Source organism: Rhinolophus sinicus, linkage group LG07 (genome assembly GCF_036562045.2).
Source record: "Rhinolophus sinicus isolate RSC01 linkage group LG07, ASM3656204v1, whole genome shotgun sequence".
Lineage (NCBI taxonomy): Eukaryota > Metazoa > Chordata > Mammalia > Chiroptera > Rhinolophidae > Rhinolophus > Rhinolophus sinicus.
This window is the reverse complement of record NC_133757.1, coordinates 123,808,607-123,822,787: the sequence shown is the minus strand read 5'-3', so window position 1 is coordinate 123,822,787 and position 14,181 is coordinate 123,808,607. Positions and strand designations below refer to the sequence as shown.

Sequence of the window (14,181 nt, the reverse complement as noted above, 5' to 3'; positions counted from 1 at the left end):
GCCTTTTTTAAAAGCAAGATGCAGAATGATTTAAACTAATTCATAATTTTATTTTTCTTGTATTTTCACTTAGGCAGGATAAAGGAATCTTTGTCCTTATGATTAATTTGGAGATGAAAAGCACAAAAATATTGTTAAGTTGTGTAAAATTAGAGCTATATTTATTATGCAAGACCTTTTATTTTTGTTTGTTTCACACTACAGTCGTATGTACTGAGGTAGGATAAGGAAAAAAGCCACGGTAAATGGTGAATTGTAAGTTGAGCTGATACGAATGTGTTGTGTCTTGTAGGTGGTTTTCAAACCTCTCCTGAGTCATACAGGGATCCAGTCGCAGGATGCGATGCCGCTGTGCTACCGAATGTACTTTGGAGAACACCTTTCGTTTTCCGGCACTTTGGACTGCCTCCGAGCGGACATCGTGGATTCAGACACCGCCAAGGAGAGAAAAGGCAAAAGAGCCAGAAGGTGCCTCGCGTTGTTGTCGTTTTTGTGTTAAATTTTGTACAAAGGTTATAACACCTGTTTGCTTTTTAAGTTTGCTTTCTTCTAATGCTTATGAGAAAGCAATTTTAATAGCTTAGTGAGATCATTCCCATTTAACAAACATGATAACCACATCGGCAGGTTGTGAGGCCTATTTCTGGGCCTGTTTTTGTACCAGGTTAGCATATACCTGAGGGCTGGCCAAAGTACATGTGGTACAGGTGTGACATATGCACCTAGGATTTACTTACTGTTGCAGTCGTGGAATTTTTATGATCTGTGCAGTTGTATGCATCATACTTAGAATTTCCTCCTCACCTCCTCTCTGAGCTGACTCGGGCAGATAGGAACCAAGTAGAAGCCACTGAGAGAACCACCATCAGAAACAGACACAGCTGCTAAATGTGGCACGTGCTTGTTAGGAACCGTCTCTTACTGTCATTCTTTATCATCATGGATGGTTCTTCAGGGTCTTTACTCCTTGCCTAGGAAATAATGTGCCTGCTAATAAGGTCAGACTCATCTATGAAACTGGAGTTTTAGTTTGGGAGGCATAATAGAACATGGACAGACACAAGTGGCATTTATGCCAAGAGGTTTTTGTAACATTCTTGGTTTCATCCAGTTTGTGCTTTTGCAGGGTGGTAAATTAAAAGTAAAATGCACATGTATCCAACATATAGCCAAGTGAAATATATTTTTCATTTGAAATATTCTATTTAAAACATTAAATTATTTAACACAATCACTTTAAAAAATTTCATGGCAATTATGTATTGAAAAATACAGTTTTCTTAAATTTTGTTTCAGGTCTAAATATCTGAGGATTTTCTAATGACATGGGAATATGGAAATTGCGTTGTCTTTTCTATTAAATATAAGACAGTCCTTGCTTTTCACAATTGTGTGGTACCATAACAATGACCATACAGGCTGAAACACTGTAAAGTGACCTTAATGATTATTAGGATTAGTGGGGACAATTATTACTTTTCTTTTGTGACTGTGAAAAATGTTTGTCAAAAAATTTAAAATTCTTTTCTGGTTTATTATAATATATAGAGAAATGAAAAATATAGTAAAACTAGTATTTAGTACATTGTAATTTCAAACATTAGAAACATTGGGAAATAAAGTGTTTTATTTCTTTCTAAAAATCTCATCAAAGTGTAGTCTGAGGAGTCCTTGTCTTATCATGTAACTTACAATACAGAATGAGCATCTCTTCTGTGCCGTGGCACATGTCACATTTTGTTCTAAGTATTGATCGGCTTCCAACATTTTATCCTCTGCATTTTCAGTGTCATGAAGTATCTTTGCAAGTTCCTTTTACTATGAAGTGTTTTGCCAGCATCACTTCCTCTTGGATATTCATCCTTTTTGTCATAACCAATTTTCTCTTTATGCCAACAAATCTGCCTTCACTGAGTTCCTCTGGCTGCGTATCTAATTTCTAGAACAGCAGAAGAGTCAGCATTTCCATGATTAGCTCTTTATTCTATAACTCCATTTATGTTTAATTGAATTTCACTACCAGTGTATTGTTTTTATGTTTTGTTGCTGCCTTTTCATCTGCTGTCCTGTTGCCTCCTTTGATTATCCATTTTTGTAAATATCATGTGACTTTATCACAAGGAGGCAACACAGCTACAGGCTTCACTGCCTGGATGTGAAAAGAATGACAAATGTGCGTTGGCCAATCAAAGACTTTGACAAGTGATGTGATTGGTCACTGATCGTGATGTACACCTGTTATTACGCAGTGAGGTGTGGACTAGAAGAGCTAGCAGCAGGTTTGTGCTTTATGCGGCTTTTCACAGTAAATTTTAGTTAAAATTTTAAAGCATGTTGTTGGGGGACTAAAGCATGGTGTTATAACTAAACCATATATAACTGAAATCCATTCACACTGGAATCATCAAATCCTGACACCAAAACATACCTGCTGATATTCCCCGATTAGAGGTAAAAGCTCTGAGTTAAACTTGTATTTCTTTTGCAGTAGCTGTCTTTCAGATAAATATATATCTAAAATGTGTATATATACACACATATATAGTTTATATGTATTGTCATATATACTTAGATTATACATAATTATGTTTTATATATGTATATATTTGCATATATGATTATATGTATCTGTATACTCGTATATATGGTTATACGTGTGTACACTCATATACATCTGGTTACAGGTAAAGCATACTTACTAGCCTATTAAATGACATGTAATACTGCCACAGACTAGCCCTTCATCTGACCACACTTTCCTGAGTGACTTTGAGCTTGCTGCCTTGGGTCCAGCCAAAGTTCATGTTCCTTTACATTTTTCTCCTGTCACACCAGCTCTGAGTGCTCTGCCTTCTTATCACTAGCCGCTGTTCGCTTTAACTTCTCAGGCTTCCTGTAATTCCCCCTTAAATTCTTATTTATTTGGAGACCTCTGGCACAGTCCACGTTTCATTCATTTCAGTCTTGCCTGGGCTTTTTTTGTAGCACATTGTTCATTCTGCTAATTATCGTACATTACTACTGGGTTATACTTTCTTGTATAAACACATGTAGCTCTCCTAGACGTTAAAGCCAGCATAGTTATTAAATCATTCAGTTCTGGCATGTAGTAAGTCCTCATAAATATTAGTTTCCTTATGTCTTTGCGGTCTCCAGCCAAGATAGTTGAACATATTAGCAACTTAATATTTTTAGATATGAATTTTGACTTTGACTCTGTCAGGCTGCTTTTGCCTTAAATGACCGCTTCATTTTATACCCAGATTTTTCTCCCCCTTTTGCTTGAATCTCCTTTCTTTAAGACTTTCTGGCCTCCCTTTCATGTTTTTAATTCTTGTTTTTGAAGTTGTGGATTATTTTAATCTGTTTCTAGTCTTTTTCTTTCATTTGTTCTAATTTTCAAAATCCAGTTTTCTCTTCTCTGACCACAAGCTTACTGTGAACTTGTACTTTTTCATGAAGTATATTATACTACAAAGTGGATTTTTCTTATAAAATAAGGAATGCTAGTATTCTTTAAGGAATTATTGTTCTCTAGTTATACATTTTTTAAGTCCAGTTGAGACCATTAGACTAGCTTCTGGTTGTTTTTCCCCAATAGAATAAAATCCCATGTTAAATGTGACCCATTCGTATTGTACACGGAAGAAAAGGGAAACAAATATCCTTTATAATTTCAGTGCTTGAGATCTACTGTTATTGGTTGTTGGTTTATGGAAATCTGGGATTTGGGGCTCTTTAATCTTAAAATTGACTGTAATATTCCTACATGAAAATTTTTAGATAAGCAGGACAATTTCCAAAAATAATTTTTATAAAGGTTCTAAGCTTTTTTGTATGCGTGTCTCATTTTTGTTTCAGTTGCTTTCCTCACCACTTTCAACTTTGCAAAGTATGCTGGCAGGGTTTCATTTCAAATAGCAATCAAATTATATAAAATGTGATGAAATTGTATATATAAACCATCTATTTAACAAAGGGGAGAGGATGGTTAAGGGAGGTATCCTAATTGACCTAGAGTTGGCTCTACATTCTAACACCATCGGGGAGTGCCATTGATGGCACGAAAAATTGTTTTATCATTTCACTGAAATCATCGACATACGTCTGGTTTTGACTAGTCAGTTATAGAGTAAGATCAAGAAAATAAACTTAAGGCCCAATTTCCAACTTATAGTGGAAAAGTATATTCTACTTGATCTCTTGCTTACAATTATTTAAATGTCTTATGTATATTGCCTCAGAGATTATTTTGCTAATAAATTAATAAATATTGTACGGTTCTAGAAAAAAGGAAGTATAACCTTGTCATTTCCCCCATTTTCACACATTTTAGGCAAGGCCATGTGCACCTTCCTCCACTTGAGTTCAAACCCGCATTGATGTTGGAGACGTTTAGCATAAGTGCAGTTGTAATGGAAAAGTCCGTGTGCCAGCAGAACTCCACCAGCGCGCTTTCTTTTCATGATCTCAACAAGCGTTATTACAACACCTTCCACTGCAACTTTACCATTTCCTGCCAGTCAATAAGCCAGCACGTAGACATGGCTTTGGTCCGTCTTATTCATCAGTTCAGTACAATGATAGATGACATCAAAGCGACTCAGACTGACATTAAGCTGAGCAGATACACAGCTGGATCCGCTTCCCCAACACCTACCTTCAAAACCAGAAAGCACAGGGATTTTCGCTCATCTGACTTCAGCCGCAGTTCCAGAGGAAGTCTTAATGGTGGCAACAGAGTAAATAATGCCAAGAACAAACGGACCAACAATGAGAATAACAAAAAGGAATCTCGAAACAAAAACTCAGTCGGAAGATCTGAAAGAAGAACTTCCAAGGTGTCCAGGAAGGGCTCCAAAGACGTGGTGGATCACATGACTCTCCACATGGACGACTCAGACTCCATCACCGTGTCGGAGCAGAGCGAGCCTTCCGCCGAGTGCTGGCAGAACATGTATAAACTGCTCAACTTCTACTCACTTATCTCTGACCCAACAGGCATATTGGAAAAATCCTCAGAAACATTTGGACCAGCAGGTATAGATATTTTTCTATTTGTAAAATTTCTGTTTTGAATTGCAATAATGCTAAAACAGACCATAGGTTGTTCATCATGTTTTCTTCACGTTCTAAGTGGATAATTGAAAAGCAGAGAAACTGGCAGTCACCGCAGGAGGGAAAATAGTAATGGCAGTCCGACATTCTGCCCCCCCATTTCCCATCCCTAACCCTGACCCCCACTCACTGTGCTCTGACAGAATGCAGACAGGCCTGCTTTCAAATGTCTGACTCTACTATTTGCTTTCAATATGACCAAGGCAAAATGCTGAAACATTCACAGAATCATTTTGGTGGGGCAGAGGAGGAAGAGGGCTGGTCTGGAATGTCAAGGAAAGAAAAGTAAGACGATGTTTGGGGTGTCCCTTCATTCCGCACGTTTCCTGTCCGACCCCATCATTTCCATTTCCTCCTGAAGGAGTTCGGAGCCCCACGGAGCCAACGTGCAAAGTGGTGTTTGAAAACGAACAGGACAATAGCAGCGTGACGAAGACGCAGAGAAAGCGCAGCCTGGTGACTGCGGAGCCTCAGCACGTCACCCTGATCGTGTTCGGCATCGGCATGGTGAACCGCACACACCTGGAGGCGGACATCGGCGGGCTGACCATGGAGTCGGAGCTCAAGAGGATCCACGGCAGCTTCACCCTGAAGGAGAAGATGAAAGGTACGGCCTCCGTCTAGCGCCACAGTGCTGCTCTTCCGACCGCGGCCAGCGGCCAGCGGCGCGTCTCTGAAATGCCTGCTCGGCAGGTTTTCTTTAGCAAATGGAACTGCCCATCAACACGGATCGGGAGTGCTCATTTTTCGTTTTTAGAGATGCTTTTCCCTATTTCTTTTTTAATTTTCCAAGTTTTCTGCACTGAATATTACTTGAGATTTATACTTATGTTTTCTCCCATTTAAGATGTTTTACATCAAAAGATGACTGAGACGTGTGCCACCGCTCACATCGGTGGGGTTAACATCGTGCTGCTTGAAGGGATTACACCAAATATACAGTAAGTGTGCTGATTTTTATTATTGTCTTAAAACTTGTTTGTCATAGTTGTATATTAAACTTCAAATTCATGGGATAAATCCCACATCTGCTGAGTTTTGATAGATACCGTGATACTGTCATTAAGAATATCACCAAATGAAATGTTTTCAGAAAAATGATTTTTTCCTTTCTAAAACAGGTTTACTACCGCCCTCCCCTCAAAATTAACTGACACCCAGGATATTTTAAGATTGTGTAATAAGAAAGATGATTACAATGTGAATTTTAGTTAAACTTATAAGATGTAAAAGCTCACACTATTCAAATAATTAAGTCAAACAAAATTATAGTAAAATGCTGGGTTTCAAAACTTCCTCTTGCCATTTTTGCATTTAAACAATTTAACGATAAAGGCTGTGAGAATAGTATAGATCAGCTTTTTTAAAAGTAGGCCAACTATGTCGCTTTTCTTTTGCTTCTCTGCTCTTACCTTTTCCCTGTAAGTGCTATTCCTGGATATGTTCAGAATTGCTCTGCTAATGATTAGCTTTATGCATGATACTCAGATAACTAATCTATTATCAGTACATTAAACCACTGACTTTGTTCATACAACTCAGCATTATATACCTTCATTCCTGACTTCCTTTCAGTGGAGCAATCTTATGTTGTAACTATAAAAAGTGTTTAAGTCACATTCTGAGAATTTGCTCTTAATATTGTAACTAATTAATGTTGTCCTGCTATCGTCCTAGAGAGCTACCTGTCATGCCAAATACTGACTAAATAGAGGATCTGATTCAACATTATAAAAATTAAATATTAGTCATAGATTGACTAGTTATAGCTCTATTCATAACACTTTAAACATGGATAATGTGACGGCTGTCTTGGGGAACATTTCCTGAAATGGACATTTAGGTCTTTCTGGGGTAGTTTGGACTTGTAAGTATAGAACCAAAGAAAATATACTTTATTATAGCTGCCTAAATAGTCCAGTTTGCATTTCTTCCACAGTCTCTCAATAGACTAGGAAATTCCAATAGTTGAGACAGACAAGGTCTTTCCTGAAATTTCATTGTGGAGAAGGAGTAATTACATAGTAAGTGTAATCTTACGCAGTGTCTCTTGTGGGCCAGGAGCCTCACATCCGCGTAGATTATTTCATGTAATCCTCACCACAGTTCTGTGAACTTACAGAAAGAACAATACATTGAGATTCAGAAAGATCAAAGTTTTTACCTAAAACAGGCCTGGACCTCTTCTCCTTCCACCTAGTCGTGATGTGTCTGCAGAAAGTCTTCACAGAACGTGGGTTCCCTGATTCCTTTGTTGAATCTAAATTGCTAGTACCATGCTCACCTTAACCTATTCAAAAAGTAAAACAAATTTCTTTAGATGTCTCATGTGTTTTACTTACTAAGTCTTCTTGGACCTCTTATCTCCAGTATCTATTACCTCTTAAGAGAAGGGCATGAGTAGTCTCTAAACTTTATTTATAAAACAGATTTTTAAGAGTATTAAATAGTTGATCATTGTTGGCCCTTAAAAAAAAAGCAAAGATCCCTTAACTTTTTTATTTGAAAAATAAAAGTTATTCACTGCCAAATTCTAGTAGTGTTAAATCTTTCTGGATTTATTCTTTGGTTTTTCATTTCCGATTTCAACTAAAAGGAAACAACTAAAAAAAAATAACAATAATTGAAAAATTCTTTAAAGAAAATTTTAAAAAGGGGGAAATAAGAAAAGCTTTCCGGATAATCAGTCACATTGTAACTAACTTATGCATGAATGTTTCTCTGCTTCCTTTTTGTTTTCCTGCTTTCTCTTGAATCTTCATCTGTAGACTGGAGGATTTTCCTACATCTCCTACAAGCACAGCCAAACAAGAATTTCTGTATGTCATATTATTCTTTTTCAATGGGCTTTGTGATTAACATAGTATTGAATAGTTTTAAAGTTAAATATTAAGATGATCTGCATGGCTGTGAATGTGTGTGCTTAGTTATTCTGTAGCTTTAATATAGACCCTTTGGTAGATTAAAGCTTCCTGGTATTCAAGGAAAGCACACAGGTAAGGGCTGCCTTTTTGGTAACTCATAGCTTGTTTTGTTGTTGAAAGATTATAACACTGCAGTGGTGTGTTGCTTGTCTGTTTTGAAACATGTTGCTGTTAAAACGTATGTTATCACAAATCCTTCTTAATGTTTGACATGATAATAGAAGCTAAACAAGAGTTTTCACTAACTGCAAAAATAATTATTAAAACACTAACATGAAAATATACACACATCTCAATCTTATAATTCTGTTTTTAAAATGGGGAGAGTTTACTGCTCTGTTGACAGATTTTATGTATGGCTTTTACTACAGGTATTTTTATATTTTGAATGGCTTGATTTGATCCATGTATATCTGATGGTTAGCACTCATACTGAGTGCTATGCTATATTTAAATATTCATCACATGAGTCATCACCATGACAGATTAATATGTTACTTAGCAGTGGTTATGTCTTTGGACATTTTCTATAAAATTTGAATATGCTTAATAAAAATCTGAATCTGTATATTATGTTCCATGCTGGTGAGATTATTACTCATGAGAGATTTGTTTCATTGCATATTGATAACAGGCCATAGACAAAATATCAGTTACCAGCCCTTTGTTGTGATCTATATCACTTCATCAGCCAATTAAAACTAGAACAGAATAAATGTACTAATATTAAATTAGAGAATGGTTGTTTTCTACTAGAAATCACTCTTTCATATTAGTGTCATCTTAATAGGTATTGAAAAGAATCTAATTCCACTTTAGTAGTCAAAGCAGATAGAAAAGATTTATTGTAGCTTTCCTTTTTAGCACTGAGTTCTCTGGACATATTATTGTAAAAGTAATCAATACTATCTGACTTTAGAGAGCATGCTTTTAAATGGCTGATGATGACATTTTCATCCACTCAACAATTATTGGGTTACATATTATGGCCTGCGCACTGTGTTGGATTTCACTATTTGGAAATAATCAAGACCTATATTCTGTTATTCTAACAGAAGTTCAGTGTGGTGGGTTGATTCTTTAGAGCCTTGAGACTGTAAATAAATTCGGGGTGAATCCTCTGCAGCCTAAGTAGAGATATAAAAGTGTAGGAACCGACACATAGTTAATATGAAATTTGCATTTTGCACGTTTTGCTGAATCTATTTATTTTCAAGAATCCCTGGCTCATTTGAGAGAGGACATTTATGTTGGAAGCCATCCTTTTACTCTCTGGTCTTCATGGGTTCAGTTCATTGACAGGACCCTTTTCATTGTGTGTCAGAGATGGCTTCCTCATGGCTTCCGCACATGTGACCTGTCACATGCTTTCTGTGGCATCCCACAGTTGCAGTGTTGACAGTCATGCTTCTGCTGTACTTCTTTCTGCTCATTCATTTCACAAAATTCAGTGAGTGCCTGTCATGCTCGGGTGCTCTGTGGGCACTGGAAAGAGAACAAGCAATCAAGGAAGAGAGTATCTGCTCTATGTGTGTAAAGCTTACCGATTTTAATTGTTCTCATTATAAATTCTATTATTTCTTTGTCACTCATTGAAAATAGAAAATCCAAGTGAAATTTCTTCCTTCCTGTTAATTTCTTTTAGTATGTTTTAATATATTAGATGATGATTAATAATTTCTTTGATTAGATTTTAAGAAGTATAATGCGTATTTTCATCTTTTCATATTCAGTGTCTATGCTTTTTTAGTGGTTGTACAGATTCCCGAAAATAAGTTGGAGGAGAAAAGAGGAATTCTGAGCAGAGGAAAAAATAAAAATGCAATTTTGTATGTTGTATGTATATGATGTGTTAGTATTCGTGCTTTTCCTTACATGCTAGCACATACATATTTCTTCTGTAAATTCTTTATTAAAATAGACTAATATTTGGTGTCTCTAGGTAAACAGTGTAACGTAAATGTACTTCGATAGTTTTAGAAAACGTATTTCTTTAATATATGATTTAAATGCACGACAAATCTTAAGTTTAGTTCAATGAATAATTTAAAAGCATTTGTCTTGCTCTCAAAATGCTTTTTCAAAGTTTTTGTGTATTTGCCTATATTGAATAGCCCTCCTCCTCTGTTCCTAGAACTGTAGTGAAATGCAGCATCGCCAAGTCCCAAGCCCTCTACAGCGCCCAGCGAGGCTTGAAGACTAACAATGCCGCCGTGTTCAAGGTTGGAGCCATCAGCATCAACATTCCCCAGCACCCCGCCACCTTACACAGCATGATGGTTCGAAGTTCTCACCAGCTGTCCAAGCAGATCTCAGACCTCATCCGACAACCGTCTACCCTGTAAGTCACTCCGCCGAGTCCTGTGTTTCTGTCAATACCTCAGTCATTCTTTGCTGTGTTAGCAGTAGTTTGGAGGAAGACGGAGGGTTACAGCTAAGAATTGACCATTGGGGACAGGACAGGTGGAAAGTAGCCAGACATGATCATGGATAATACTGGAAATTATTCAAGTACTACATCACACGTGCAAATGTCTGTGTTCCGTATTGTGTCAATAAAGCTTAAGAGACCCTAGACATTTATGGGCATCATAAGAGGTACTGATAAAAAATGAACAAATTCTAGGACTGTATCAATTCTTGTTTACTTTGAACTCATTGAAATTTATGACTGCATAGGTTTAAAAAATGTCACTGGCCATTTATGTCCCATGCATGGTTTTGTGCTGTCCTTTACATGATTGTATGTGCCACGTACATGCTTTAAAGGACCTTGGCTCTTTAACCTTTATTCCCTGTATAAAGCTTTACAGCTCATATCTGCAGCTCAGGGGTCTGCATTGCTGAGCTTCTTTACTGGTCTGCAAAGCTATAACTAATGAATAAGTAATAAAAATGTGATAAGTAAAAGATAACAATCGTCTCCTTATGCTTCCTTTTTCTATTTTATAAGAAAAAAAAAATAGTGTCATTTGACAGTGTCCTAAAGCCATGATTTTTTCTAGTTATTCTCTCTGAATCCTTAATTCTGGTATAATATTAATTCATGTCTGAAGTTGCCTAAGTAGTACGGTAATAATTTAAATGTTTTTCCTGTCAATGGAATGTGGAATTCAGAATGTGTACATACATGAGCCTAGTTTTAAAACACTCAAAGGAGTTTTTTCTTATTATAATGTATTGCCAGTGAAGTGTAGTAGTTAAAAAAATCAGACTCTGGAGTCGGACTCACTGAGTTCAATCCTGGTCACCACTTTCTAGCTATGCTTCCTCATTTACAAAGTGGAGATAATAGTATCTACTCAAAGGGCTTTGTGAGACGAGTGATATAAAACACACAAAGCACTAGGAACAAGACCTGGCACAGAGGAAGCGCTCACATAAGTGTTGTTATTGTTGGTGTTGGTGCCGTTGTTAACAGCGGTCGTGAAAGTCGGGGCTAGATCGTCATGTTACAATCAGCAGTAGAGCGCATGGTGCTTAAATCATGGAATTTGGGATCAGACAAACCAGAGTTTAGACTCCACTTTCACGTTGATGATGTGAATAGCCTGGCATTACAACATTCCAGTTACATTGTTATTACTTGTTTTTGCTTCCTTTTCTGTATCATCCTTTTTCCATGGCTGTTTTTAGGAAGTCTTAATAGGATCTGATATTAGAAAGAAACATCTGTGTACAGTATATGTTTCATTGAGGACTCTAATAATTTTATACAATAAAGTGGTAACTGTTCTAATTGTGTCTTTTTAAATTATTTTTCTTTGTAGCCCACAGCCTGTAAAAGAAGATATTGCAACCCCCCTACCTTCTGAAAAAACCCCTACAAGTATCAATCAAACGCCTATTGAAACCAATGAATTTCCTCAGCTACCGGAAGGCTTGGAGAAGAAGCCCATTGTTCTCAAGTTCAGTGCCATGTTGGATGGGATAGCCATCGGAGCAGCGCTTCTCCCGTCTCTGAAAGCGGAATACAAGATGGGAAGAATGCGGAGTCATGGGATGACAGGTGACGCTGAATTTTGAATCCAGTCTCTTTAAATTCCTTATTGGAATGAATTAGGAGTGTGCGCATATGCATTGCACAGTATGTGTGATGGGCAGTAATAGGTCTTGGTTTTGATAAGACGTCTGTTGCTCTATAATGCCTTATTTTTTTAGACTTATTTGTTATAACTCTTCTGTAATTAGGACTATTTCTTTCTGTTCCACCTTCTGTGAAATACGTGTTTAGCACCTAACACAGTGCTGGGCACCCAGTAGCCTTAATAAATAATTCCTGCTGGCTCAACAGTACTTACTGACTGACTCTTCATAGTAACCATACACCTATTTAAAGATAGGAAATACAAGCAAATGTAAAATATCCTTTACATATCTTTCCGTACAAGTTCTGGGATATATACACGTTTTTCGTAGACACCATTTTTGAACAAAGTAAGGAATGAATGTGTGAATGAGCCCCTGAACAAACAAACAGTAACTTCTCTTACTTCTTACAGGAGCACAGACCAGGTTCACATTTGAGCTGCCAAATCACAGACTGCGTTTTACTTCCAAAGTTTCTGCCACAGACATGTCAACCATTCCTCCTTCCGCCAGTCTTAACCTCCCTCCTGTTACCATGTCAGGGAAATACATAATGGAAGAGCATGACAGTTATTCGGACCAGGTGTGGAGCCTAGATGAACTGCCTTCTAAACAGGGGTACTATTTACAGGGAAATTATCTGCGTTGTGTGGCAGAGGTAGGTTTTCTTTTTACTTTTCTTACTCGTTGTAATTAGAAGTGTTCAAGCCTTAGGTATACCAAAATATGTAGTGATCCAAACTTTCAAGGCAAATTATTAAATCACTTATTCCTACAGAATTCTATATACCGAATCGGGGGGGTGTGCGCGCGTGCACATGTATGTTTCTGTCTCCCTGTAGTTTTATTTAAACACCCTTTTTTTACTAGTCATCTTTGAATTCATAGTTCTTCCTTTGGGTTTCACATCCATCTCTGCAGTATTTTCATGGTTCATTTTATTATGAAATGTTAATAATATCTCCCATTTGTCAAGGTAACTCACTGATGCATTGCTCGTATAGTGCTTACGTCAATCCTGTGAGGGACATGTATTTATTCTCTTTTTATAAGTGAAGAAACTGAGCCCTTAGAGAGGTTAACAATTCGTCCAGGCACGTAATTGTTAGGACAATCTACAGGCCGTAGAGGGAGATAAAATCAGTACAGTCAGATTCACAGACTTGTTTCTCTTCCAAGGAAACTTGAAAGCTGGCATACGTGACTCCATCATTAGTTTTTCACTTTATATCTGTACAGCTATCACAAGTTGAAACAGTATTTGCATACACATTTTTCATTCGATTTGTTTAGGTAAGCAGGGCATCTGTTACTGTCCTAAATTGGTTCCGTAGAAAATTGAACCTGCGAGGACAATTTTAAATCTCCCTGCTGTCGGGTGAGCTATGCAGGAATCACCCCAGTACTGTCTTGCAGCTTCCTCTGTCCGTTTGTCAGAAACAGTCACTACCGTGTCAAAAGCAATTTGCTAACTCTTTGTTGTATGAATTTTATTCTCTAGAATCTGAAGCATTTGTAAGAATGCTCTTTGTGTACTTTGCCAGATGGCATACCTGACTCCATCATTAGCTGTCCCCACAGCTCTGGGGACATATTTAAGTCGGACTTACTTTCTTTAGACCCTGTTTGCCTTAGTACTTTTATAAGTGTATGTGAAGAACAGTGTACCAAACAGTAGTGTACAGCATTCTGGGAGGCAAATATTCATTTAAAAGATAGATTGTAAAGCCTATTTCATTTGTGCTTTCAACTCTGAAAAATGAGTGCCCCAGACTCTAGTTAGCAACATTATTATTAATACTTCCTTTGACAGAAAATAACTCTAATGCAGTATATTGCAAAGTTTCTTAGTAGTAGCTATTAGGAATGTATAAAGTTTGTAACTGGGGTGGAACACAATCCAAAATTTACCAAGAATTCAGTAAATGTTTGAAAGAATCTAAAATTGCAGCCCCCTGAGAGTTGCCTATTTTGCTATGGCCTGACATAGACACATGAGGCAATTCTGTGCCTAATTTGTATTACTGTGTACAAAATAAAAGTGCCTGGT

The 14,181-nt window shown here is 37.2% G+C and overlaps 1 protein-coding gene across 7 annotated transcripts in view; it reads left to right on the top strand.

The window, feature by feature from the left end:
• Nucleotides 1–14,181, top strand: part of BLTP1 (bridge-like lipid transfer protein family member 1) — a 158,667-nt gene that overhangs the window by 92,710 nt on the left and 51,776 nt on the right. For 6 of the 7 annotated variants that reach the window (XM_019741408.2, XM_019741413.2, XM_019741412.2 and 3 more), the window contains exons 46-53: nt 293–468; nt 4,337–5,040; nt 5,480–5,725; nt 5,966–6,059; nt 7,887–7,937; nt 10,177–10,383; nt 11,813–12,051; nt 12,545–12,789. In XM_019741408.2, coding sequence (XP_019596967.2) covers nt 293–468; nt 4,337–5,040; nt 5,480–5,725; nt 5,966–6,059; nt 7,887–7,937; nt 10,177–10,383; nt 11,813–12,051; nt 12,545–12,789 — 1,962 coding nt within the window. The remainder of the gene's footprint in view (nt 1–292; nt 469–4,336; nt 5,041–5,479; nt 5,726–5,965; nt 6,060–7,886; nt 7,938–10,176; nt 10,384–11,812; nt 12,052–12,544; nt 12,790–14,181) is intronic. The other variant, XM_019741409.2, reaches the window with a different exon arrangement.